This window comes from Ahaetulla prasina, chromosome 2 (genome assembly GCF_028640845.1).
Source record: "Ahaetulla prasina isolate Xishuangbanna chromosome 2, ASM2864084v1, whole genome shotgun sequence".
NCBI classification, from domain to species: Eukaryota; Metazoa; Chordata; class Lepidosauria; order Squamata; family Colubridae; genus Ahaetulla; species Ahaetulla prasina.
Genome location: NC_080540.1, coordinates 117,362,386 through 117,387,470, shown reverse-complemented (window position 1 = coordinate 117,387,470; position 25,085 = coordinate 117,362,386). Strand labels below are relative to the sequence as shown.

Genomic DNA, 25,085 nt, shown 5'->3' with positions numbered 1-25,085 from the left:
ATTATGTGCTATACCAGGTTCTCTCACCTGTAACCATAAACACATTGCTGCTTTATCAAATATTTAGGATCTTGTTCCTTAAAGTGATTTATGCATCAAATCATATTTTATAAACTCCTGGAACTCCCAAATCTAGGCTATAAAACCCTGATGGCCAGTAGATGGTAGCAGGGAGATACAAGAATTTCTAGTCACTTATTGCCATCTAGTGGTTATCTAAACATTTACAATCCCAAAAATACTACTTATTAACTGCTAAAGATCCAAGAGCCTTCTATACAAAGATTTTCATTAAAACCATGAACCTGGGCAACAAGGCCCAACAAGGGAGGTGTTATCAGGTATATAGCATCCTTCAACTACAGCATACCTGCCAATTGTCATTGAGCTCCTTCACTTGCTGTTGCAGCTCTCTGAAGGATTTCATTGCCTCAGACTCCCGCAACTTCATAGCCTTCAGTTCTTCCTGTAGACGGGCTACATTGTTTTCATCTGGAAGCAAACTGTTTTTCTGAAAAGGAGATGATTTAGTATTAACACTATATACCTCTTTAGGTATGCCACTGCAGAGACAGAAGAACCTCTGGCCTGTTAGGTCTCCCTATGCAACTCAAGCACATCTGTCCCTCCTTCTTCATATTTCCACCCAGCAGTGTTGCTGCTTTAGGCCCCAGAACTGTCCAGTAGCACTGAATGGTTGAAGATGGTTCTAGACATTCTACCAAAGGACCTATGATCTGCACACAGAGGCTGCCTTTGTTTGCTTTCCCAACACAAAATTATACATGTCTTCAAAATTGTTATTTGTTACAGGTAAATATGTTACCACAAAGAATAAAAGGGGATACTTCTAATACAGGGGTGTCAAATTTGCGTTAATATGGTGGCGTCACATGACATATCGGGACTTTTCCCCCCTTGGCTAAACCAGGTGTGGCCGGCATTTGACGCATCTGGCCTGCAGGCCACGAGTTTGACAGCCCTGTCCTAATAGAACAGGGGGGAAGGAAAAAGCAGTCCTGCAACTTTTACTTGCTGGAACGAATAAATCTAAGCTTTTGCTGCAATCTTCATCAAAATTCACGATGCAGAGAAGACTCTATCAAAGCATCTATTCTTAAACTTTAGCTAATTCAAATACTGCTATCTGGAATCCTGCCATAGTTATTTTCTAACACTTGTGTGCTTCTGTATCAGTCTTTGGAAGAAAAGATACCTTTTCCATGTCCAGAACTTTATCCTGCATCTCTTTAAGAGCACCCAGAGTCTCAGATTCCCTCAAGCGGGATTGCTCCAGTTCTGTTTCTAGGTGGCTCACAAATTCCTCAGAGTAGCGGGGATTTCCCTACAGAGTAAAAGAAATGTTAGTGAATCAATGGAAACCAGGAATGAATGAGTGCTAACATTCCTATAATTTTAATTGTAACCAACTCTAATTTCTACAATTAGAAGCCAGAAATGCATAAATTGAAAGGTAGGTAACTTATAAATACTCTGAATGGGTTATTTTAAAGGGATGCCAATAAAGAGAGCAAAGAAAAGAGACGCTTAAGGCTTTTCCTGAAAGCCGTTCTTCTAAACAAACTACTCTTTTTTAGTTGCTGTATCTTTTTGAAAGAAAAAAGCAGTGCAGGGAGGATGACTGACTGCAAATAAAATTATAGTCCATGGAAAAAGAGGATAAAATTACTCTGCTCTATAAAAACCATGGCCTCCTTGTGAATTACAGTTCAGTTGTCCCTTTTTTCATTTCAGGAGACTTATGCATAGAACTCTCAAATTTGGTCTTCAATCATAGGTTATAATTATTAGGAATAACCAGGTGTAATTCTTTTTCTAGATGGGGCTTCCTCAATTTGGTGCTCTTGGGATGTTTCATACGATAAGTCATCTTAGCAGCCAAGATCTCTAATGGGCATAAAAGCTGGGGTTAGGAGTTTATTTTTGACACATTCAGATGCACCAGGTTAAGGAAAAGACTAAAGTAGGACAGCTATTCAAGCAAGACTCGGAGTAGATACAATCTTCTCTAAATCTAATACTGGGAAAAGAGCAAAAGAAAGCCCTGCATTGGTGTGACTGATCTCAAGAAAAAAACCTGACAAAATCACCCCAGTAAAATATATAGCTTTGTATATAGCCTGTTCTAACAAATTGTCATGGGAATGGTAATCTCTAGACTTGTCCGTTCCAGGCGTCCCCCACAATACAAGTCACATGAATTTTAAAAGCCTGTGGTTTAACCAACTGGGCACTTGCATGTAATTTCACCTCTATGTACCCCCCTTCATCATACATCCCCTTTCACTTCGTGTATCTTCCATTCTTATAGTTACTTGTTGGTCCTGAAGTTGCTGAATGGTGCTTCGCGCCTTCTGCAAATTCTCTGTGGCAGAGCAGCATTGTTGCTTCACAACTGCCAGCTCCCGCTTGATAATGTAATTTTCTTCAGCCTCCTGTGCACGGGTAACTTGGCCCTAAAGAAGAGAAGACTCAAAGCTGTTTTTTTTCTTTCAAGACAGTGACATTCATGTGGGGTTTCTTTATGAACAGCAAAACAAAAGAAGCATTTGTTTGATGATAGTAAGATGAATACAGTTAGATTTAAAACAAAACTTTCGCATCCTCACTAAACTTCAGCATTCTGAAGTGTCACTCTAGTATAATACAAGAAGACATTTCCACTGCTCATACATCTTAAAATAGTTTTACCTGAAGTTTGACTCAAGACTTTTCAGAATGAGTAATGAGTTATGTTCAGAATCAGAACCATATCATAAAGCAAGTAAGAGTGATTATTGCTGATATGTGCTCAAAGGGTTTCAAATTCAAAATATCTGAGTTCAAAACACCCTGCTTGGGCTTGAAGAAAAATTGTCTCAAAGCTGTTCTGACCAATCTGAAAGCGGTCCGAGCTCAAAATGATCAATACTATCCATTTGAAAGTATCCTAAGCCTTCACTGTTAAGGCAAAACAATGCCTTAAAAAGGGAGACTAACTTTCTAATCCTCTGAAGTTTCACGGTGAAAAGTGAAGGGTGAGAAGATTATATAGAGGGCATTTGGACTGCTCTCCTGCCTGACCCATACTCTTCTATGATAACTGGAAGCCCATATTGTCCATCTTTTGCTTGATTTCTGCACCATCCCTAGCATCCCCAAATTTGCAAATTCCCAATAAGTACAACTCGCAGCCCACAAGCTCAACGAGAATTTAGTACAGACTCTTGAAATTTAAGATTCTACCACAGATTATTTTTCAGCCATAAAATCTGTTAATTTAAAAAAACCTGATTCCCTTGATCAAGAGGCAAAGTTTTAGAGATTAGAAAACTGGCAATGAGCCAAAGCATGCATTTGTAATAATTAGTTTATTCATGCATTAAAGTCATCTGACATTTTTTCCTTGCTCTCACAAAACTTCATCGAGTTTCCATTGGACCCTAGTGGTCAGGGAACCCAGCTTGAAAAACCTTGCTCTATCTTTGGAGAAACAGAGATAGTTTGCATGACAAGGATCAAAGAACAAAACAAGGACAAATAATCAAGATCTGAAGAGACTCACACATTAATTTGAAGTATTAAATAGCTTGTATCAATTTAAAAAAGTAATTCATACCAGTATGCTTCAACTTCTTATAAATTCATGTAGATACTAGTGTTCTTCAAATACAGTCATATTTTCTAAAGCACAGGAAATCTGTTGACTTTTTGTTGTTATACTCAAATTCCTGTTGCTCCAGCAAGCATGGCTAGTTGTGAAAGATATCAAAGGCTACCCCATTCAGGATTTCTTTCTTTTAAGTTAAGTATGAAAATATTATTCAAAATTTAAATAGAACTTATTCTCAGACATGCTGTCTGGATTACAAAAGTAATTTGCAAAAAGCCAAATAGATTCAGTAGCACAGCAGAAAATCAATCACGTTTGGGTTGGTTATTCTAATAATAGGGCAACCATCCCCAGTCAAGTTACTGGCAGAAGAATTCTGGGATTTGTGATTGATCTGGAGGGCATTTAGACTGAGGAAAGCTGTGTTAGAGCAATACTAGCTTTAAGACTAATACTCTACTCGTAGTAACTCAGTCTTCATGTGCAGATCTATTTCTGCAAGAAAAAAAATCAATGCAATAGATTTATAGAGATAGGCTTTATTTATAGTTGGAAGTGATGGCACCAAGCTCTCTAATCTCTGCCTTTCAAAGAAATGAAATCAAAGGGAAAAGGTGCTATATTTTCTTCACACTTCACAAACATTTCAGAGTAACATGGCAAAATTGTTAAGGACTTTGCTAAGTGAAATGTCAAAGGAGATAGTTAAATTGGGCCACTTGATGGATTGATGAATAAAAGAAGGTTACTTTTGAAAAAAAAATGACTGTAGTGAACGCATGAAAGATCTGGGTCTCCTAGAAGCATATCTTATTCCTTATTCAAATGCACTGGATATTAAAATTTCATATGTAGATCTTTAAATGTATTACAGTTATTTTTCTAATGAGCTGAAAACAAAAATTTAGGCTTATAGCCATAATACTTGAGAATATTTCAGCCTAATTTAATTCACCCAAGGCACCCAGTGACTTTGTAATATAATTTGTAATGATCATAATTCACTTCTACACCAAATTTAAAAGAAAAGTTTAAAGTAGATCTGTTTTAATAGAGTAAACAAAGGTGATTTGCCAACAGCACTGTCATTTCAACATTGGAAGGCATTCTGTACAAGCTTTAGTGAATACTTTTCTAAACCTAAATACGTGATCTGCCATATCACATTCAGGAGAAACACAGGTGGATATCATGGGGAGGGGGCTTCCCCCTGAATATGGCTTGGCATATTTTTATCATCAAAATATGACTGAAATAATGCATTATTTGGATATTTTAAAAGCTTGTAGCCCTGTTTCCAATACCATTTTTGAGATATATCAGCAAAATATGTTCTTCATATATAGCAGAAAGGGCAAAATTGCTTACATCTTCATTGATGATTAACTCTCACTGCACTATCATCAGGGACACTAGCCTTAAAAAAACAGGCTTAAGTCAGGCTTGGTCCTGGGCAGATGGCCTAACTACAGCAAACTTCAATGTGCGGATGGCATTCTTTCATCACATTAAAACCAACAATTTACTGTGCGTTAACTCACAGCAGTTGCCACGTGCAGTGATTCCTCCTCCTTTTTCAGAACTAGCCTTCAACCAAAAAGCTCCACTCCAGAATCAAACATTCCAGAAGATTTCCATTGCAAAATAAAAAAAAAATAAGTTTGTGTAGGTATTTGCATGAATTGTTAGCAAGACCTATTTTCATATCTCATTATCCTTCCATCACCCATATCATTTATTCAAAATCAAAGGTGGCTTGGTTGTGGCTCCTCAAAATAACTGCCCAGCTAAGAATCAATTCTACTATAAGTTAAGAAGATCCTCATTTTAACTGATATTTAGCTGAAGGAAAACCAGGAGTTTATGTTCCCTCCAGCTTATACCTCTTAATACCTTTAATTTTATAATAGAAGATTGAACTAGGCATCAAGAAATGAAAACAATTTTTGCTACTATAGACATTAAGCATAGAAACAATGGTAAAAAGAGAATTGGGAATTTAAAGTTATTGTTCCTCCAAAGAACACTCAGTGGAACGTAACAAAAATGTGCATGGAGGTCTCTTTTTGTTACAACTGTACTATTTCCCATCTGAGGAATGGAGAAATGGATTTTTCAGTGGGTTAATTCACCACATTTGAAGTAATAAACAGCATTATTTAAAAATGACATCTACCTCACACCTGAGTAGGAATATTCTGTACAGTGTACACTGGATAAAATTACTGAACTGCATCATGCTAGATTCATTTTTAATCAGTTTTGATCTCAAACTATACGGATTTAACAACAGATTTTTTAGATCTCTCTTAAACCCGTATTAACAGAGTTGGAAGGGACCTTGTAGGTCTTCTAGTCCAACCCCCCCGCCCAAACAGAAATCCCTACACTGGAATCTGACAAATGGCAGTCCAGTCTCTTCTTGAAAGCTTCCAGTGATGAAGTTCCCACAACTTCTGAAGGCAAGCTCTCGCCATCAGAAAATTTCTCCTTATTTCTAGGTTGAATCTCTCCTTGATCAGTTTCCATCCATTATTCCTTGTCTGGCTTTCAGGTGCTTTGGAAAATAGCTTGACCCCCTTCCTCTCTGTGGCAGCCCCTCAAGTATTGGAACACTGCTATCACATCTCCCCTGGTCTAGACTAGGCATGCTGAGTACTTGCAACCATTCATTGTATGTTTTAGCCTCCAGTGCCCTAAGGTAAAGATAAAGGTTCCTGTCGCACATACGTGCTAGTCGTTGCCGACTCTAGTGCCCTAATTAGTTAATTAATTAACTAATTATAATAAATTGATTTAATTAATTAATTAATTAATTAATTTAAGGGAATTAATGCCCTAATCCCCTTAAATAATTAAGTTCCATGCAAAGTTTATCTTGCTCAAGTTGAATCATGGCAGTCTGCAATTGCCAGTGTTTCTGTAACATCCTATCACATACGCACCCACATGCAACTGTTGGTTCTTTGTAGTCAGTAGTGTGTGTATTTCTGCTAGGGTAGCAGAGGGAAAAGAAAGGTGGAGCCTTAAAAACAAAAGGAACATTAGAAAGGGAAAGGGAAAGGAGATGGAGGTATAAGGTCTGGCACAAACAAGATAGATCTATACAGTACTGGCTACTGAAGGGCTGTTGTTAGTTAAAAAAAAAAGGTTGGGCTAAGATTCTTAGAAGTGGAGCAGGGTTCACCTGAAGAACAGGAGGAATCGTTGTGGAACAATTCTAAAAATGGTGTGCAGGAAACTGAGGAAGATGTGGAAGGGGAGTCATACCCTACCAGAAGTGAGAATGTAATTTTTAAACAGAAGGAAACAATGTCATGTAGCATAATTTCCCGCTAAACAGAAGTAGGTAAAGGTTTCTCCTGTCTAGTCATGTCCCTCTCTAGGGGATGGTGCTCATCTCAGTTTCTTAGCCGAGAGAGCCAGCGTTGTCTGAAGACATTTCCATGATCAGGTGGCCAGCATGACTATATGCCTATGTGCACAGAATGCTGTTACCTTCCCACTAAAGTGATACTTATTTATCTATTTGCATTTGCAGGCTTTCAAACTGCTAAGTGGGCAGGAGCTGAGGCAAATAATGGGAACTCACCCCATCACGCAGCGCTCAGGTCTTGAACCCAGGTTGTCAGCTTTCCAGTGGACAAGCTCAATGTCTTTAACCACTGAGCCACGGCACCCCCAGTAGGAAGTAGGAATAGGAATACAGAAATAATACCGTAGTATTCAATAGAAAGACAACCCTCTAACTACACACATAACAAGATGAAGCTTGCCAGGAGCAGGAAACTACTTTAATTGATAAAGACGTTCTTGGCTTAGAAATATAATTTATTCATTTATTAGTAAGTCTGTACTGATTTTACTGTGCTTTATGACTTTACAACCATTTCTCATTGGCTAATCAATCAGTAAATGTAACAAGAGAGGAAGGAGAAAAAATACTGCCTCAGACTGAAACTAGAGGCTTGTGTCTGCTTGCTGAATTAAGAGAAGAAAAAAAAATCGAGCAGTATCTGATGTGTTGGGACTTAAGTCAAATCTGGAGAACTCGCAAAAGGCTATGACATGCATCTTTCAAGGAATTCCCAAATAAGCAAAAGTTGATACAGCTATATTAACACAGTATTGTTTAACAAATTTGAATGCATAATTAATGTGAAGTTTTTTTAAAAAAAAAACAGATTACAGGAAAAGTAACTACATTATAGCAGGTGCAGGGGTTTGGGCATCATTTCAGTGTCCCCTTTTGGCAGAAATAACAGATTCCAAAAGTTTCCTCTATCTGGTTAAGAGTTTTTCTGATCTTGATTTCAAAAAACTTTCCTCCCTCTCTCTTCCTTTCAGAACTCTTTCATCTCTGATTTAGTGATTTATTATTATTTTTTTGCAAGTGTGAGATCTCCTGCAGATTTTCAGTAATACTCAGTTTTACAATGATGAAAGAGATTCCCAGACCTTTACTTTTCTTTAAGTATTTTAGCATTGATTTGGGGTTTATGTTTCGGATTGGATATTTCTGCAAGACAACAAGCTTCTCTCAGCTGCAGTTTCTTCACTGACTATGGGACATTCGCTTCTAGATAATGTTGGTATTTAAATAATGTTGAATCCTTTCTTTCTTCCATTTGCACAATATTGTCTTCCACAAAATCTGAAAGGATAACCTCTGTTAATAGTTGCTAAATTATTCTGCCCCCCCCCCCCCAATGCTTCACCCTTTTTTCTCCAAATAGCAGACAGTTCAGTTTTGATTTCATTAGTAAACTACTTTGTTCCAAAATGTTTTCTGATATCTTATTTTGTATATTTTAGTATCTGGGGGTTATGTCAGAGAAAAGATTTCATTTCCTATGCAGACCACTGCAGTATACATAACATATATTGTACACCGGTGGATAGACTACTCCAGCGTCAGTTAGACTTTTTAGTAGATAATTTTCAATAATCTGTGGGTTCTGCTTCACATATTGTACCAGTGTTTGGGCCATTCTAACAGACTCTCTGATGGACCCAGAGAGGTTTCTGACGGAGCTTGGGCCGTTGCCTGGGGAATTAGCCCACCGCTCGGCCGAAGAACTGGTGGCCGCCTGGGAGGAGGCGGCCGCCGGGGCTTTGGACCGCGTCGTGCCTTTGCAGCCACTGACCCGGTGCCAAACTTGACCAGCTCCTTGGTATAACAAGGAGCTGAGAGAGATGAAGCGTCAGAAAAGACGCCTAGAAAGTGTCTGGAGGTCCAGCTGCACCGAATCCAACCGAACACTAGTTAGGTCACATATTCAGACCTATCTAGTGACAACAAGAACGGCGAAACATAACTATTTCTCCGCTCTTATCGCATTGGCAGATAATCACCCAACTACCCTGTTTAGGGTGACCCACTCCCTGCTTTTGCAGGAGGCTCGGGAGGACCCCTTGCAGGGACATGCTGAGGATTTTGTACAGTATCTGTCCGAAAAAATCGCTCGGATCCGGGACGGACTGGATGCTGATTGGATAGATTCGGGCGGGATGACAGGGACGAGTCTTGTGGATATTACCTGGGCTGAGTTTGATCCTGTGACTCCTGATGACATGGACAGGCTGTTACCAACGAGTACCTGGGAGTTACAACAACTACCTGGGAGTTACCAACGCTTCTTTGTTGGGGGGCATTTTCCCCACCGCCTTGAAAGAGGCGGTGGTGAGGCCCCTCCTCAAGAAGCCTTCCCTGGACCCAGCTGTATTGGTGAACTATCGTCCAGTCTCCAACCTTCGCTTTTTGGCGAAGGTTCTTGAGAGTGTGGTGGCATATCAGCTTCCCCAATACCTGGAGGAATCTGTCTTTCTAGATCCGTTCCAGTCCAGCTTCACACCTGGATACAGAACGGAGATGGGTTTGGTGGTAGATGACCTCTGGAGGGCTCAAGACAGGGGATGTTCCTCTGTCCTCGTCCTCTTAGATCTCTCGGCGGCTTTTGATACCATCAACCATGGTATCCTGCTGCAGCAGTTGGAGGGATTGGGGGAGGGAGGCACCATTTATCAGTGGTTCTCCTCCTATCTCTCTGACCGTTCGCAGACGGTGTTGGCAGGGGGGCAGAGATCAACTTCTAGGTGCCTCACTTGTGGGGTGCCTCAGGGGTCGGTTCTCTCGCCTCTCCTGTTCAACATCTATATGAAGCCGCTGGGTGAGGTTATCCGTGGTTTCGGGGTGGATTATCATCTGTACGCTGATGATACTCAGCTGTACATTTCCACCCTGAACCACCCCAACGAAGCTGTCGAGGTGATGGCCTGGTGTCTTGAGGCCGTGCGGGTATGGATGGGGAGGAACAGGCTCCAGCTCAACCCTACCAAGACAGAGTGGCTGTGGGTTCCGGCGTCCTGGTACAGTCAGCTTACGCCTTCGCTGACTGTTGGGGGTGAAGTCTTGGCCCCCAGGGGAATGGTGCGCAACTTGGGCGTTCTCCTGGACGATCGGCTGTCCCTAGAAGAACATCTGACAGCCGTCGCTGGGGAGCATTTTATCAGGTTCGCCTGATTCGCCAGTTGCGCCCCTTCCTTGACTGGGACTCCTTACGCACGGTCACTCACGCCCTCGTTACTTCTTGCCTGGACTATTGCAATGCTCTCTACATGGGGCTCCCCTTGAAGAGCACCAGGAGGCTCCAGCTAGTCCGGAATGCGGCTGCGCGGGTAATAGAGGGAGCACCATGTTGCTCCCATATAACACCTATCCTGCGTGGCCTGCACTGGCTGCCGGTAGCCTTCCGGGTGCAATTCAAGGTGTTAGTGACCACCTTCAAAGCGCTCCATGGATTAGGACCGGGTTATCTACGAGACTGCCTTCTGCCACCAATAGCCTCCCAACGACCTGTGCGCTCCCACAGAGTGGCCTGCTCAGGGTGCCGTCGACCAAACAATGTCGGTTGGCGGCCCCCAGGGGGAAAGCCTTCTCTGTGGCAGCACCGGCCCTTTGGAATGAGTTACCTCTGGGGTTACGCCAACTCCCCGACCTCCGAACCTTCAAACGGGAATTGAAGACTTTACTATTTAATCGTGCGGGACTAGCCTAAGTGCATTTTAATTATAATTTTAAATTTTAAAGGGTTTTACGTCGGTCTTTGACCGTTTTAGTTAATTAGGCCTATTAAATATTCGTTTTAAATTTGTTATTTATATTATGTATATTCTGTGTTTTTAATATGGCTGTAAATCGCCCTGAGTCCTTCGGGAGAAGGGCGGTATAGAAATTAAATTATAAATAAATTAAAAAAAAAGACATTTCTTCTTCTAGATATTCCTACTACATCAACAGTTTCATGAAACTTCCAACTGAATTCAAATTCCTAGTTGGAAGAGTTCAGAGATTTTTGAAATATCCTTTTCCTGCTTTGTAAGAATTATTCATTTTCAAAAGCTGTTTAGAGGAGCCAAAGATTGGTGAAGAATACTGAACAACTATCACAATCTGAAAGGGTTAGAATATTTTTATTTATTATTTATTATTTAAACTTATATACCGCCCTATCTCCCAAAGGACTCAGAGCGGTTTACAGGCATATAAAAAACATCAATATACAAATTAAAATAATCATTAAAAGACTTATTCTAATGCCAATAGTTAATAATACTAATTGTTAAAAATAGAAATATAAATATTAAAATCAATTTAAAACCCCTCTAAATTTAAAAATCTAAGCCAGTCCTGCACAGATGAATAAATGAGTCTTGAGCTCGCGACGGAAGGTCCGAAGATCTGGAAGTTGACGGAGTCCTGGGGGGAGTTCGTTCCAGAGGGTGGGAGCCCCCACAGAGAAGGCCCTTCCCCTGGGCGTCGCCAGACGACACTGCCTAGCTGACGGCACCCTGAGGAGTCCCTCCCTGTGAGAGCGCACGGGTCGGTGAGAGGTATCTGGTCGCAGTAGGCGGTCCCGTAGATAACCCGGCCCTATGCCATGGAGCGCTTTAAAGGTGGTCACCAAAACCTTGAAGCGCACCCGGAAGGCCACAGGTAGCCAGTGCAGCCTGCGCAGGATGGGTGTTATGCGGGAGCCACGGGGGGCTCCATCTATCACCCGCGCAGCCGCATTCTGGACTAACTGCAGCCTCCGGATGCCCTTCAAGGGAAGCCCCATGTAGAGAGCGTTGCAGTAATCCAGGCGAGACGTCACGAGAGCGTGAGTGACCGTGCATAGGGCCTCCCGGTCCAGAAAGGGGCGCAACTGGCGCACCAGGCGAACCTGGTAGAACGCTCTCCTGGAGACGGCCGTCAAGTGATCTTCTAGAGACAGCCGTTCATCCAGGAGGACGCCTAAGTTGCGCACCCTCTCCATCGGGGCCAATGACTCGCCACCGATGGTCAGCCGCGGATTTAGCTGACTGTACCGGGATGCCGGCATCCACAGCCACTCTGTCTTGGAGGGATTGAGCTTGAGCCTGTTTCTCCCCATCCAGACCCGTACGGCCTCCAGACACCGGGACAGCACTTCGATGGCTTCGTTGGGGTGGTCCGGTGTGGAAAAGTACAGCTGGGTGTCATCCGCATACAGCTGGTACCTCACACCGAACCCACTGATGATCTCACTCATATTTGTTCAATTTGTTAAATGCAAGCCTAATAAAGCCATAATCCTAACAACATTAATGTTAAAACAAATACCTATAATGGAAGAATGGTGAATTGGCAGAAATGATGAAGCTGACTGCCTTGACCAAAAAAAAGGCTATGACAAATTTTATTTTTTCTTCGAAACCATTTTGGGACTTTTTGCAAGAAACTAAAAGAAATGAAGTTGACTTTGGGATCTGAGGTCAGATTTATATGGAATTATGGAAATAAAGCAGTCAAATGCTAATCTTAGTTTGATGTATTTTTTATTTATATTTATTTATATTCTGACCAAAAAAAGACACAAGTCATTTTTTTTCTATTTTTCTTTTTTCTGCCTTTTTTCACTTTCCTTTATTCTTCCCCAAGCCTTTTAATTTTTTAAAATCTTTTTTTGTTTATCTTTTGTCTTTGTAATTTTTTGAAAACCAATAAAGCTATGTAAATGTTAAAAAAGTAACTAGTACTGAATTGAAAAGGTCCAAAATTTTACCCCTCAAATATCTGAATCTGTAAACAAGTATATTTAAATATTATGCCTGCAAATTTGCAGAAAATGTCATGTTTAATATTATAAAATTATATCAACTTCTGTTTACTGAAACATACAAACTGATCAGAATGCCTATGTTTTGTCTTGCAACTGTAACATCAACAACTATAAATCAGCTGCTATCTCCCTAGTAATTACAATTGTCAACCAACTCTAAACACAAGAGTAAGTGTTCCCAAACTCTGTATTCTTTAGCTTTCAGTTAATGAGCCTTCTTTTATTCACAACTTTATTTTTACTATGGCTGAATTCATACAACAAATTTAACCCTGAGGTATTGAATAAGCCATAGCTAACCGGATTCATACAATACACAAGTCTAAATTAAACAGCGTTACAGATAAATGAAATACTCAAAGGCTTAGCATACTTAAAATCCTACTCACAAAGCATTTTCAGTCCAGTAAAAGCTCTGCCTTCTTCTCTGGCATCTTTACACCACCCACCATCCCCTTTGCTACCCACAATAAATTCACAGAATGGCCTCCAGCTTCATAAAAGTTGCTTGCTATGACACATCTCATCCTATACAGAAAGATTTTGATTTAGTAAACCTCACCACAGGATGTGAAATGAGTGGAATAGTTTTTCTCTTTCAAAATATCTGCCCACTTAGCATCCTCTTAGCATTGTATACACTAATAATTGGAAACAGCAAGGCCTGACTACAATGGCATGGCAATTTTTTTCCCTTTGGGAACTTTTTTTTAGGTTCATTTCACAAGGGAATACTGTGGTACTTTTCAGACACTTATACTAGTCTTTATTTACTTGCACACAGGATTGCATGAGAAGAGGAACTAGAGATAAAATGTCCTTCTTACAGTCAGGTTATTGCTATAAGATGTCTGCAAATGGATATTTTGATCCCATTATTCAATGTTTCAGATTTAACACTTAAGGAACATAGGAAAAGGCAAACAAAAAAGTCATTAATCATGATTGTTAGGTGAAAAACAGTAATTACTCTAATGAAATACCTACTTAAAGTGCTGCAATTTACTTATTAAAAACCTGAACAGGATTAAGTGCTTAGAGAGATTTGAGAAAAGGCTACTGAATACCAATATTAGTAAATTCAGCCATATTCGTAGATTCTGATAAGATACTCTTCTTTGATAATCCTCATGTTTATATCCCTTGATTGATAAATAAAATGTCTAATTCCCCAGGTGCTTCCATATTCAAAGTTTAAAATCTATGCTTATTCCATATTTGTGCATAATAATAAACAACTGGAAAAGCATTTGCTTGCTGTGTGCATTGGAGTTGCCTGTAGCTGTAAATTAATGTGTAAGAGACGATGTAAACATTAGATCTATGCAATATATTCATGCATCTGTATTCAGTCTCCAAAAAAACACTATGGAACACACAGGAGTGAGAATGTAGCATCTGTCTACATAACAATCTTATGCAAATTCATTCTTTGGGATATTTTCGTATAGCTTTTTCAAACAACAAATGCTCAATTCAAAGTTTTTTTATGGCATGACCTTAAACATTATGTTCATTTGGTTGTTATGCTGCTTTAACCATCATCAGATGCCAGACCATAACTGCACTATTACGTTCTGTAAGGATGCTTCCTATATTCGGGACAAATTCTAAGCTTCACACTTCTTTTTAATAAAGAGCAGGAGCTTTCAACAGAATTCATGCACTGCTTCTCTGCTTACAATATCTGAAGCAACACAGAACACAAATTAGGTTGTTTGAAAGCCAAGCTGAAAGCCAAGTTAATGTTATTGTTCAGCATGATCTATTGTACTGTTCTACATACAGAAGCATATAATCAGTGTATATAAGTATCACATGAAATTCCCAATGGCAAATTTCTTTTCCCCATTCTAATGTAATCGCAGATGGTGGCAGAATTTCCAGGCAATTGAGACTGATGGGAAGCACTATGTCTTCATCTTCCTACTTGTTACTGTTGCAGGTACCTGTTTAAGAAAAGTGGTAGTTGCAAGCATTGGGTGGCACCAGAAAGTCACAGGTTTTTTAGCAAATTGCCAAGGCCATTCCCACAATATATTTTCCTCCATAAAAAACTACTTTTTAAGCATCAATATCCTCTTTGTCTAGTGATTAAGCTGCAGGCCTAGAAAACAGGAGGCTATGAGTTCTATTCCCATTTTAGGCATAAAAGTAATCTGACTGATTTTTAGCCAATCGCTCTGTCTCAGCCCAACTAATCTCACAGGGTTGTTGTTGTGGGGGAAAATAGGAGGAGGAAGGAGTATTATGTACCCAGTCTTACTTTTTGTAATCTTCTATAAAGGGCCTGATCTCCCACATAAAATTTAGAAATGTTTATAGTTCTTTATAGTGTTTTAAAAGAAAATCCATGCTTAAAATATAAAACAGAAATTGCAGATTAGAGTTTGCAGCCCCACTGGGACACTTTGACATCTTCCAACAATTCCCATGATGTAGCTACACAGTTTTAAAAGTGCCTTGAATTTTTCTTGCAGGTCTATGCTGAATTAAAAGAACGGCATTCGTACAATGAGTTTCTAGTGGTAGAACTGATATAAAAATATGGAAGTTCCAGTATAAGAAATTAGACTTGTTTAGATGCAAACCTAAGAATGCAAAATGTTTCCCTTTCTGTAGTGATTTTCACAGGGAAAAGTGCCCCAGTGGCATTCTTCTTCTTTCTCTGTAATCCCCAATTACAATTCAGAGAGCAGGAGATTTGAACTTTCTATAATATTTAATACTAAAACAAATATTTCACCAAGTAGGTTTGCCATAATAAAATATTTAACCTGTCCTGAGCCAGAAATATTGGCTGGTGTATAAGCAGCATAATTAATTAGCCTCATGCTAAAATAAACAGTGACGTGTTAAATCAACATTTCAAAATCAGCTGTTTTGTATAAAAAACAGCTGCATAATATTGCAGAAAATTAAACAACCAAAATAGAATTGTTAGTCTGAATTTTATTAAATGTGAGTTACTAATAACATTAAATGTTGCAGACACTATTTTTCAAGTGAAATGAAATGGAAAACTAAAAGGAGAGTTGGAAATTTAAAAAAATATATTTTACTGTACCTGGATCAATCTATCTGCCAAGGCAGCACTCTCCTACAGACCCAGAAGAGGAAGATCCAGACAAGGAAGGAAAGATGAAGAAAAGAAAAAAGATACAACAGCAGGGTCACACAAGCACAGAGGAAAAAAGATGAAAAGCCCAAAAGACCCCAAGAAAAGGAACTTCCAGAATTGTCATAAATTTGCAGCATGTCATTTCCATCATGCAGATCATAAGAATGTTCCTGTGCATAAGGAATGACAGATAACTCTCAGAAGCAGCTTCACATATTAATTTTGCCCCAAGACTGCAAGAACTATCAGGATTCGTAATTTGCCTACTTCACCAATGGACAAGGATCTCATTGCATTTCAGAAGTCATACTTCCTTTGTCCAGAAATTCAAAGAAGCCATTAGTAACAAGGACGCTTTTTAAGTGGTTATGCCTTTGTTGGGCAATTAACCAAGATGTCCTCAAGTTAACTATTAGCGTATTTATGCTACAATAAAAAACATCCAAGGAGTTTTTACATTTTTCATGAAAGCGTTTAATATTTAAACACAAAAACAAGATCAGTGTAAGAATATGCCACAAGAAGGCTGAAAAACAGTCATTATCAACCACAAGACAAATAAATTACTTTGGGTCCATTTTACCATTTTGATCAAAGTATTTTGGATTGGCAGAGAAACTACATCTAACATCTTTACAGATTAGGGTTTTTTTTATTTTAAGGAATCCTGGCAGCAGATCACTTTTTAATTATTTCCAGTAGTGATAGGGTGAGAAATACTCTCTTGGGTGCTTACATTAAGAATGATTCCAGAAATACATGTGCAGGGTAGTCCCTGAGAGGATGCACAAAGACTAATGGCTGGCATTCTGTGTATTGTCTACAGTCAACTGAGACAGAGAGCTGTGTAAGGCCTCATTTTTGGTGGCCAAGCTAGTCTGGAAGCGGAGGAAGTGGATTCTCATGCGGCTGGGTACACTTCTCACCTTCTCCAGGGTTTCAATTCGCTGTTTCAGAAGGCGGTTCTCAGTACGGAGCCTCTGCAAGCAAGATTAGAATCAGCATGTGCTCTGCTGTGTGAGCATGAGCTTTTGTCAAGTGAAAACCAGCATATCAAAATATTATGCTGAAATCTTGACTCCTGAACTAAAGCCAAGCGTCATAAATAACTAGAAGAGGAAAAGTCACGCCACATCCAGATTGATGGATCTAAAGTTCAAAAAAGGGAATTCTTTAATTTCACACATTTTACCCCAACAGAAATAAGTCGAATGCTTAAAATATATGCCCACTATAAATAACAAAACTACTAATCAAGATGTCCAGGATGATATGAAGAGGAAATAATGTAACCTGAGAATTATTTAAGAAAGATTATTTTTCTGATAACACTGAGCATTACACATTACACCAACCCTTCATTTTGATTACAGTATTGCAAGACATAGACAAGAGGAGTCTTACCTTGATTTCAATCTGTTCTTCCATTTCCCGGTTTTTGATTGCAGTATACTCTTTCTCCAGTCTAGAAAATAGAGAATAGGGTTCATTCTGCATCAAACATAATATGGTGGCAGAAAAAGTATGGCAATGGGTGGGAAAATGTCCTTTTTCTAATAGCCTCCATTTTAAGATTATCACTTTTATTTAGAAAGTCAGCACAAAAACTGCAGATTGAGTATATTTTTCCTAACACATCTGATGTTCAGTTTTTGTTCAGGGAAATGCGTCAAGATAGAAAGGATAACTAAGTTCTCTTTTATATATTGACTTGGAACATGAACATTGTGAACTAGTCCACCACATGAGTTTTGCCTAAATCCTGTATTTTTTAGTATTTAAGCTATATATGAAAAATAAAAATTGAAAACATACCGTTTCATTTTCTTAGGGTTGTATTTGACTTGATAGCCCTTTGAGATCAGCTTATCAGGACAGCTGTCAAACTGATGAGGAATCACCTTCTGAAAATACTGCAGTAAACAATTCTCAAATGAATATGCATCGAGATAATATGGTCTTATCATCAAATGTAATTTCTGACATTTTTATTAGACAGGTAATCCTCAATTTACAACCATTCATTTAGTGAAGAAGTTTCAATATATCTTATGACCTATTTTCATATTTACAACCGCTGTAGTAGCCCCATAGTCGGTGAACAAAATCTGGGCTCTTAGCATCTGACATGTATTTATGACAATTGTACTGTTCTGGGGGTCATGTGATCACCATTTGTAACCTTCCCAGCCAACTTCCTACAAGCAAAGTCAGTGAGGGAAGCCAAGTTCACTTAATGATTGCATGATTCACTAAATAACTGCTTAATAATTGTGGCAAGAAAGGTCACAAAATGGAACAAAACTCACATAACAACTGCCTTGCTTGGCAAGATAAATTTTGAGCTCAATTGTGGTTGTAAATCCAGGATTACCTCTTTCTCAGTTGATTACATTGGACAACAGAGCGACGGTTAATCTCTGGAATGCTTCTTGTGAAAAGATTCTTCCAAATATGGCCCATTTGCCTTAAATTAAAATTGAATGCACTGAATTCAAATATTTAATGATTGTGAATTAAAATTCAGGTCTAACACTATGATAGGGCAGCTTTTAGAGTAGAATAGGTAAAGAGGTATTACTGACCACATTTATTATAGCTCATTAAAATATTCTAAGCCTGGATGCTTACGTGAGCACAAATGCACAGAGAAGAAAACTTTTTAGAACAAAGCTTTTTGCTAGTTACAATCTCAAATCATGCGTATAGGATAATTCCCAGCTTCAAGGAAAACTTCTAGCATATTTCTAATACCTGGATAGAACATGTCTTGGCGTGCATTAGTTTATGAAGCCAGAGCCTGATAGAATGCAGGTTTTTTAATCATACAAATTAGAACTTATTTAGATGAAAATAATCTCAGCTATTAATGCAATAAAAATAATAAATCTTTTCTCTGCCTAAATAATTCTTCATACATGTAGAAATGTTCAATATTCCAATTTCATAAATTAGGAAGAAATAGCTTCATTAGAGTTCAGTTTTTTCTTCATTCTCTAATTCTATGTTGCAATGAATAAAACATTTTTTCACAGTCAGTTTATTGAGTTGTATAATGAACAAATAAATATACTATATTTTAGGAAGGGAAGGAAGGTATCTTAGAATATTATACTTGTTTGAAGTAATTGTATCTTGTGGAAGAAAAGCTTTCCCATAGAGATTAAATCTGATATATGCAGACTAGATTTAGCTCAAAGTGTTTACCTGTTAAGCAAAAACAAACCCATGTGGCAATATCACAAATGGAAATGTTTTCAGTTATTAACTCCATGGGCCTGGAGCTTTGAAATTTACTTGTTCAACTTTGTAAATTGCCAGTCATCTAGCGCAGGGTTCCCCAATTCCTGGGGTAAAGATTGATACTGGTTCATGGTCTGTTAGGAACCAGGCTGCACTGCTGGAGGTGAACAGCAGGCAAGCAAGCGAAACTTCATCTGTATTTGTAGCCCCAGCAGTAGCATCACCATTCAGCTCCACCCTCAGATGATTAGGCATTAGATTCTCATAGGAGTGCAAACCCTGCTGTAAAATGAACTTCTGAGGGATCTAGGTTGCACATTCTTCCTCCCCTCCCTCCTCCCCCAGTCCCAGTCCGTGGAAAAATTGTCTTCTATGAAACTGGTCCCTAGTGCCACAAAGATTGAAGACTTAGGTGAGTAGGGAAATACATATGCCAAAGCCAGCCCATAATACTTGCCACAAGGCAACCTCTCACTTTACTCTCAAATACCCACCCAAGTAGTGAGCTGTATTTTTATAGCTGGAGAAACACATATCTGTTGCATTTCCGAAAAAGGAAATACTCATGGGTATTTCAAATATTCTGTCAATTCTTTAGAACTATTTTAAAGGATGTAGACCAGTGGTTCTCAACCTTTATAGTGCTGCGACCCCTTTAATACAATTCCCCACAAGGTGGCGACCCCAACCGTAAAATTATTTTCGTTTTGAATTTATCACACCTGAAGCCGTATTGGCTAGCGATCTGAACTGCTTGCGATTGCTTTGAAGACGGAGACATTAAAGCGGAGACTCCTCCTTTTGTGACCCAGGTTCCTGGACCTGGACTCCTGGACTCGGATGATTCAGAAAGTGAGGGAGAAGACCTGGCAGGCCCTGCTTCTCTTGGGCCCTCTCCCTCCCTGGCACCCACTCAACAGGAGGAGGAGGGGCCGGCAAGGCCTGATTCTCTCGAGCCTTCTTCTGATTTGGCAACGCCCCAAGAACAGTTTTGGAGTGATGCAAGACTGTGCAGACGTGACCGGCGCGCGCAGCAGAAGCAGCGTTGGGATAAAGCCAAGGAATGATGGTCATGCAGTGACATCTGCAGAGACTATAAATAGGAGGCGGGACTTCCTGGTTTTTTGTCTTGGACAAAGCAATGAATTTGCGCGGGCAAACTGTATCAATGGAGGGAAGAATATATTCATGAGTAATTCTGGCCTTATCTATAATTTCCTCGTTATCTCCAGAAACTTGGCAGGCCCGTGGGTAGACGTGGCCAGGACATTTATCTATGTAAATAAAGTAGAAGAGGAGGCCTTTGACTGACTCTTTGTTGGGAGTATTGGGGGAGGGAAACAGAACACCTCCCCTATTAAGTTTATTGCCTGAAGCCAGATTAGGCTAGCGATTGGGAGTGATTGCAGCTGGCTTGAGAGGGAGACATCAGAGCAAAGATTTCTCTCCTTTTTAATTATCGCGCCTGAAGCCGAATTTGGCTAGCGATTTGAAGAGCCTGCAGTTGGCTTGTGGAGTCAACCATTGGAGGCAATTCTTCGACTCGCAAGTAAACTTCCCATATTTCCGATGGTCTTAGGCGACCCCTGGCAAATCGTCATTCGACCCCCAACGGGGTCGCAACCCACAGGTTGAGAACCGCTGATGTAGACACAATAGCTATTTATATTACCAGAATGACAGCATATTCACTATACACCTACATCTATTTTTTACATACACATATGGAATATGTGGAATCCCACTGGAATCCTCCCAACCCCTTTGATCACACTAGGAGAGGCAACTTTGTCATCCCACCATTTTGGGGAGGTTATGGCAAGGTGGTTGGGTAAGAGACATGTTCTGTAGTTGGCCAGGCCCTCTGGATGGCCTCCCATGAGAAGTGCATTTAAGGGCTGACACCAGATGTTTTGTGAAGTGTAGGTTTGTTTATTTTGGCTGTTGGGCTTTTTAATATATTCAGTTTGATTGTTACTGGGGTTTTTTATTATTATGAGCTGCCAAGAACTTGTATGTGATTACAGTGGGATATAAATGAGTGGGTGCAGTGTGTGTGTGAAAGTCAGATGCATGTATTTTATTGGAATAGTCCTTCCCGTACTTGATTTCATTCACCAGAGGCCTGGGTCTGCCCACTGAGTATCATACTCTTCACTGATCAGTAGATCATCGCTGGCCAGCAAAAAGTAGTCAGGAGCCAGTAATCCTGTGAAGCTGCTTTTAGCAGATGGCGATGTATAGATATTTGAAAGTTACCTTGACAATATACCACTCCCATGGATTCCTAATGTAGCCAAGATAAGTTTCTGTTGTTGTAGCAAGAGTACTTACTACAGGGAGATTACAAACATACTTCATTCTAAGCCATGGTTTGTTTTAACTGATCAGTGAAAGATGTGACTGAATTTTGAAAAAAAAAAGACTAGATTAAAGCCACACAAATTGAACTATGGCTTGGCACAGTGCATGGGCTAAGCTTACATGTCAGCTTACGAAAAGCAATGGAGAAACACTATATTTGATAACTAATGTTGAAACCATCAAGAGGAGAGAACTCATAGCTCTCTCCCTATCTGCAATTCAGTGGATCTAAACTCATACGATTCTCAGGAATCTCTGTCTGGTATCTAGTATAGATAATCCTTGACTTCCAATTGTTCATTTAATAACTGTTCAAAGTTATGATGGCCTCAGAAAAAAAACTGGTTTACAACCTGTCCTTACAATCATCATACCACCTCAATTGTCATGTGACTGGAATTTGGGCACTTGGCCCTGGCTCACATTTATGACCAGTTACATCATCCTGCTATTGAATGATTGTGATTTGTGACCTTCCTAGCTGGTTTCTAGGACATCAATTGGGAAAGCTGGGTTCACTTAACAACCATGGTAAAAATGGTAGTAAAATCAGGTTTGACTCATTTTATGATCACCAAAACTTATGACAGAAATTCCGGTCCTAATTGTACCCCTAAGTCAAAGATTACCTGTAGGCAGTTAATGTATGTTCTCAATATTTGACATATCGATATACTGCCACAAAAAGATGGAAAAGATACGAGAGACTTTTTCTAAATAGAAGGAAGAATAAAACATACAGGCAGGGGGCAGATGAGTTGTTGCTTCTCCATCTCTTTTGCTCTGGTCATTCTGGATGTAACTCTGAAACTACTTTCTAGGTCTTCATAGCCAGAGATTGAAACAGCTGATTCTGCCTTATCACATGCAACAACATTGAACATCAGTTCAGAAAACAGCCAGGGTCTGGGTCTTTTAAGTTTCTCTTCTCTGAAAACTGATTTGAGCTTTTACACTTTGGAACCATGGTTCTAAAAGGCTTACATTTAGCATACTATTGGAATCAGTTCTTTATCTCAAACTATCCTCAATCCTGTAAATCTCTTCATTTGTACAAGCCTAAATATGGAATTGCAGATCGCTGAAAGTTTGTTGTATCAACACTGAACAATCTTTCTTCTAGTCTCACAATGCATGATAGAACTGACCTGTGACATCCCTTCCATGTCCAATTGCATCAGTTCAGCTTGGTTGAATTGGAGAAGAGCCATTCCTACACGGAAGATTATTTCCAATCCCTAAAAGATGTTACAAAATTTAGATACGACTCCACCTATAATTGAATATCCTAGGGTTTACAACAAAGGTCAAACACCCCTTCCTATGTGAAGGGAATTTAATGTTTTAGTCCCCCAACCCCTCCCGACTCAACTATCCACTTGCATACACCATTTTAAATGTCCGTTTCTCCTTTAATCAAGTTATAACAAGAATTCTAAATTCAATTCAATCAGAAGCTAATGTTTATTTATTTATATATCTCACCAAGCTGGTTTCATACATAAGGCAGAACTAGAACTCACAATATTCAGATATAATTTTTGGAAATAGACGAATCCATGAACAATAAGAATAGCAATGATTACTTCCTATGATTGTCTCTCTCCCCTCTACCCCCCACCGACTAGAAGTAGAAATAATGTTTTATTGCCAGGGTGCAGCAAGATAAAAAAGCTGTTGCCCTCATATCCTATTTTTCCCATGAAAATTTTAACTATCAAATCAATTATGCAGACCACTCAATTTCTTCCCCTTCTGTATGTTTAATTACATGTTTTACCTCATACATGAAGATGTCAAATACTCGTGTGGCCACAGGCAGAGGAAAAGTAGTGAGGAAAAGTGTAAGAAACCAAGATGATGCATACATAGAGGTGAGAAAGCTTTGGGACCGGAAGTGGATATTCAGCTCAGGTAGTTGTTCCTGACAGAAACATAAAACATAAGTCTTAACTTATGAGAAATTCCAGTTAACATTAATTACTACACAGACATTAAGAGATTTCTCAGCAGGATTCTCAAAGTTAAAGTAATAGATACAGCAACAAACATTCCTAATTATTTGTTAAGCTAGTAAGCTCTGGTACTTCAGACTTCTGATGGATTTTAGGAATTCATCTAAAAAGAAAGTAGTACATATTTAAAATCCAATATTTGGAAATGTATTTACCTGCAGCATGTATTCAAACTGATAGATACAAAGTCCTAACTCAGCCATAGTGGGTTTGAATAATTCCCGTAGTCTATACTCTTGCATCAGTCGTACAAATACACAGAAGGCCTCCTCTTCCGGCATCTAGAAGCAGACAGTGCATGTGCATGAGTCTCTGTCAAACTTAATGAAGGACAAAAACATTCTTTTCAGTATGCAGCACTCAAAACCTAAATTTGTCTTACTAATTATGGATTCCATTTTTAAAAAGGGAAGTAAATAAAAAGCAAAATAAAACTTTAATAATTCAAATTCTCAAAAATTAATAAAACTATAAAATAAAATAAAAATAAAGCTGCCTTGAGTCGCCATGGGTGAATAGGTGGCAATATAAATCTAATAAATAAATAAATAAAAACAGATTTTTTTCATATAGAGGTTCTTTAACTGGGTCTGTGTTATGTCCTTTGAAACAGGGGTCCCCAACCCCTGGGCCGTGGCCTACTACTGGGCCTTGGCCTATTTAGAATTAGGCCTGAGTGGCTGGATGGAGCACATATGGCTGCTGGCAGGCACTTGCGCAAAGCATGCCGGCCCGCTGCTTGTACAATTTGAGCCGCGCACGTGCATGCTGGCCCACCACTCGCATAAAGGCTGTTTGTGCACTTGCATGGCCCAGATCCCCTTCCAAGCCGGACCACCAAGCCACAAAGGTTGGGGACTGCTGCTTTAAAAGGAAGCAGTTTATCAAAACTAACAAAACTGTTGCCTCCATTGTTCAACTCCAATGTCTAACAACCTAAAAAAACTTTTTAAAGCAATATGATTATTTAATATGAATGGTTTTGAAAATAATAAGCATAAATATACATAGGAACTTATTTAACATAACCACATGTCTTAAATAGGATGGAGATTAACGAAGCAATATATGTAACTGTTTTTGTAATATTTTTATTAATGCTACATTCATGTTACATAATAATGTAATAATAACTCACTGCAATCAATGCAATGCTTTTAAGTCATTGTATTAAAATCAAGTGACTGTTTTGACCTGTTTACTGCATATACAACACTGCAATGTTTACATCATGTATTATGGTTTTATGTCTTTTTTTTTCATACTGTCCTTGAAAAAGATACACATCCAAAACATAGCAGACCTGAATAATTTTCTACAAGGGCACTTGGCTTTTTTCTCTCAGTTTTGAGCACCTACCCTCTCTTCCTTGATGACTACATGAATACATAACCACACAATATCTTGGCAACAGTAGTAAAATGTCCTCCCACTGCCTCTGTCAGGGAAGTTTTTGTAGTTCCCAATTTATTGATAAGATGCCCTGAAAGTCCAGTTCTTACCTTGATGAACATATCTTTTCTTTTATGTACACTGAGAGCATATGCACCAAGTCAAATTCCTTGTGTGTCCAATCACACTTGACC

At 39.2% G+C, this 25,085-nt stretch overlaps 1 protein-coding gene across 3 annotated transcripts in view; it reads right to left on the bottom strand.

Moving 5' to 3' along the window:
• The window catches only part of EVI5L (ecotropic viral integration site 5 like), a 52,645-nt gene that overhangs the window by 4,797 nt on the left and 22,763 nt on the right, over nt 1–25,085 (bottom strand). Inside the window, exons 6-15 of one of the 3 annotated variants that reach the window (XM_058169165.1) lie at nt 23,655–23,780; nt 23,265–23,408; nt 22,633–22,722; nt 17,693–17,790; nt 17,282–17,342; nt 16,804–16,857; nt 15,824–15,856; nt 2,337–2,477; nt 1,217–1,345; nt 371–511 (exon numbers count right to left, since the gene is read on the bottom strand). In XM_058169165.1, the coding sequence (XP_058025148.1) occupies nt 371–511; nt 1,217–1,345; nt 2,337–2,477; nt 15,824–15,856; nt 16,804–16,857; nt 17,282–17,342; nt 17,693–17,790; nt 22,633–22,722; nt 23,265–23,408; nt 23,655–23,780 (1,017 nt within the window). The remainder of the gene's footprint in view (nt 1–370; nt 512–1,216; nt 1,346–2,336; nt 2,478–15,823; nt 15,857–16,803; nt 16,858–17,281; nt 17,343–17,692; nt 17,791–22,632; nt 22,723–23,264; nt 23,409–23,654; nt 23,781–25,085) is intronic. The other 2 variants (XM_058169166.1, XM_058169168.1) reach the window with 2 other exon arrangements.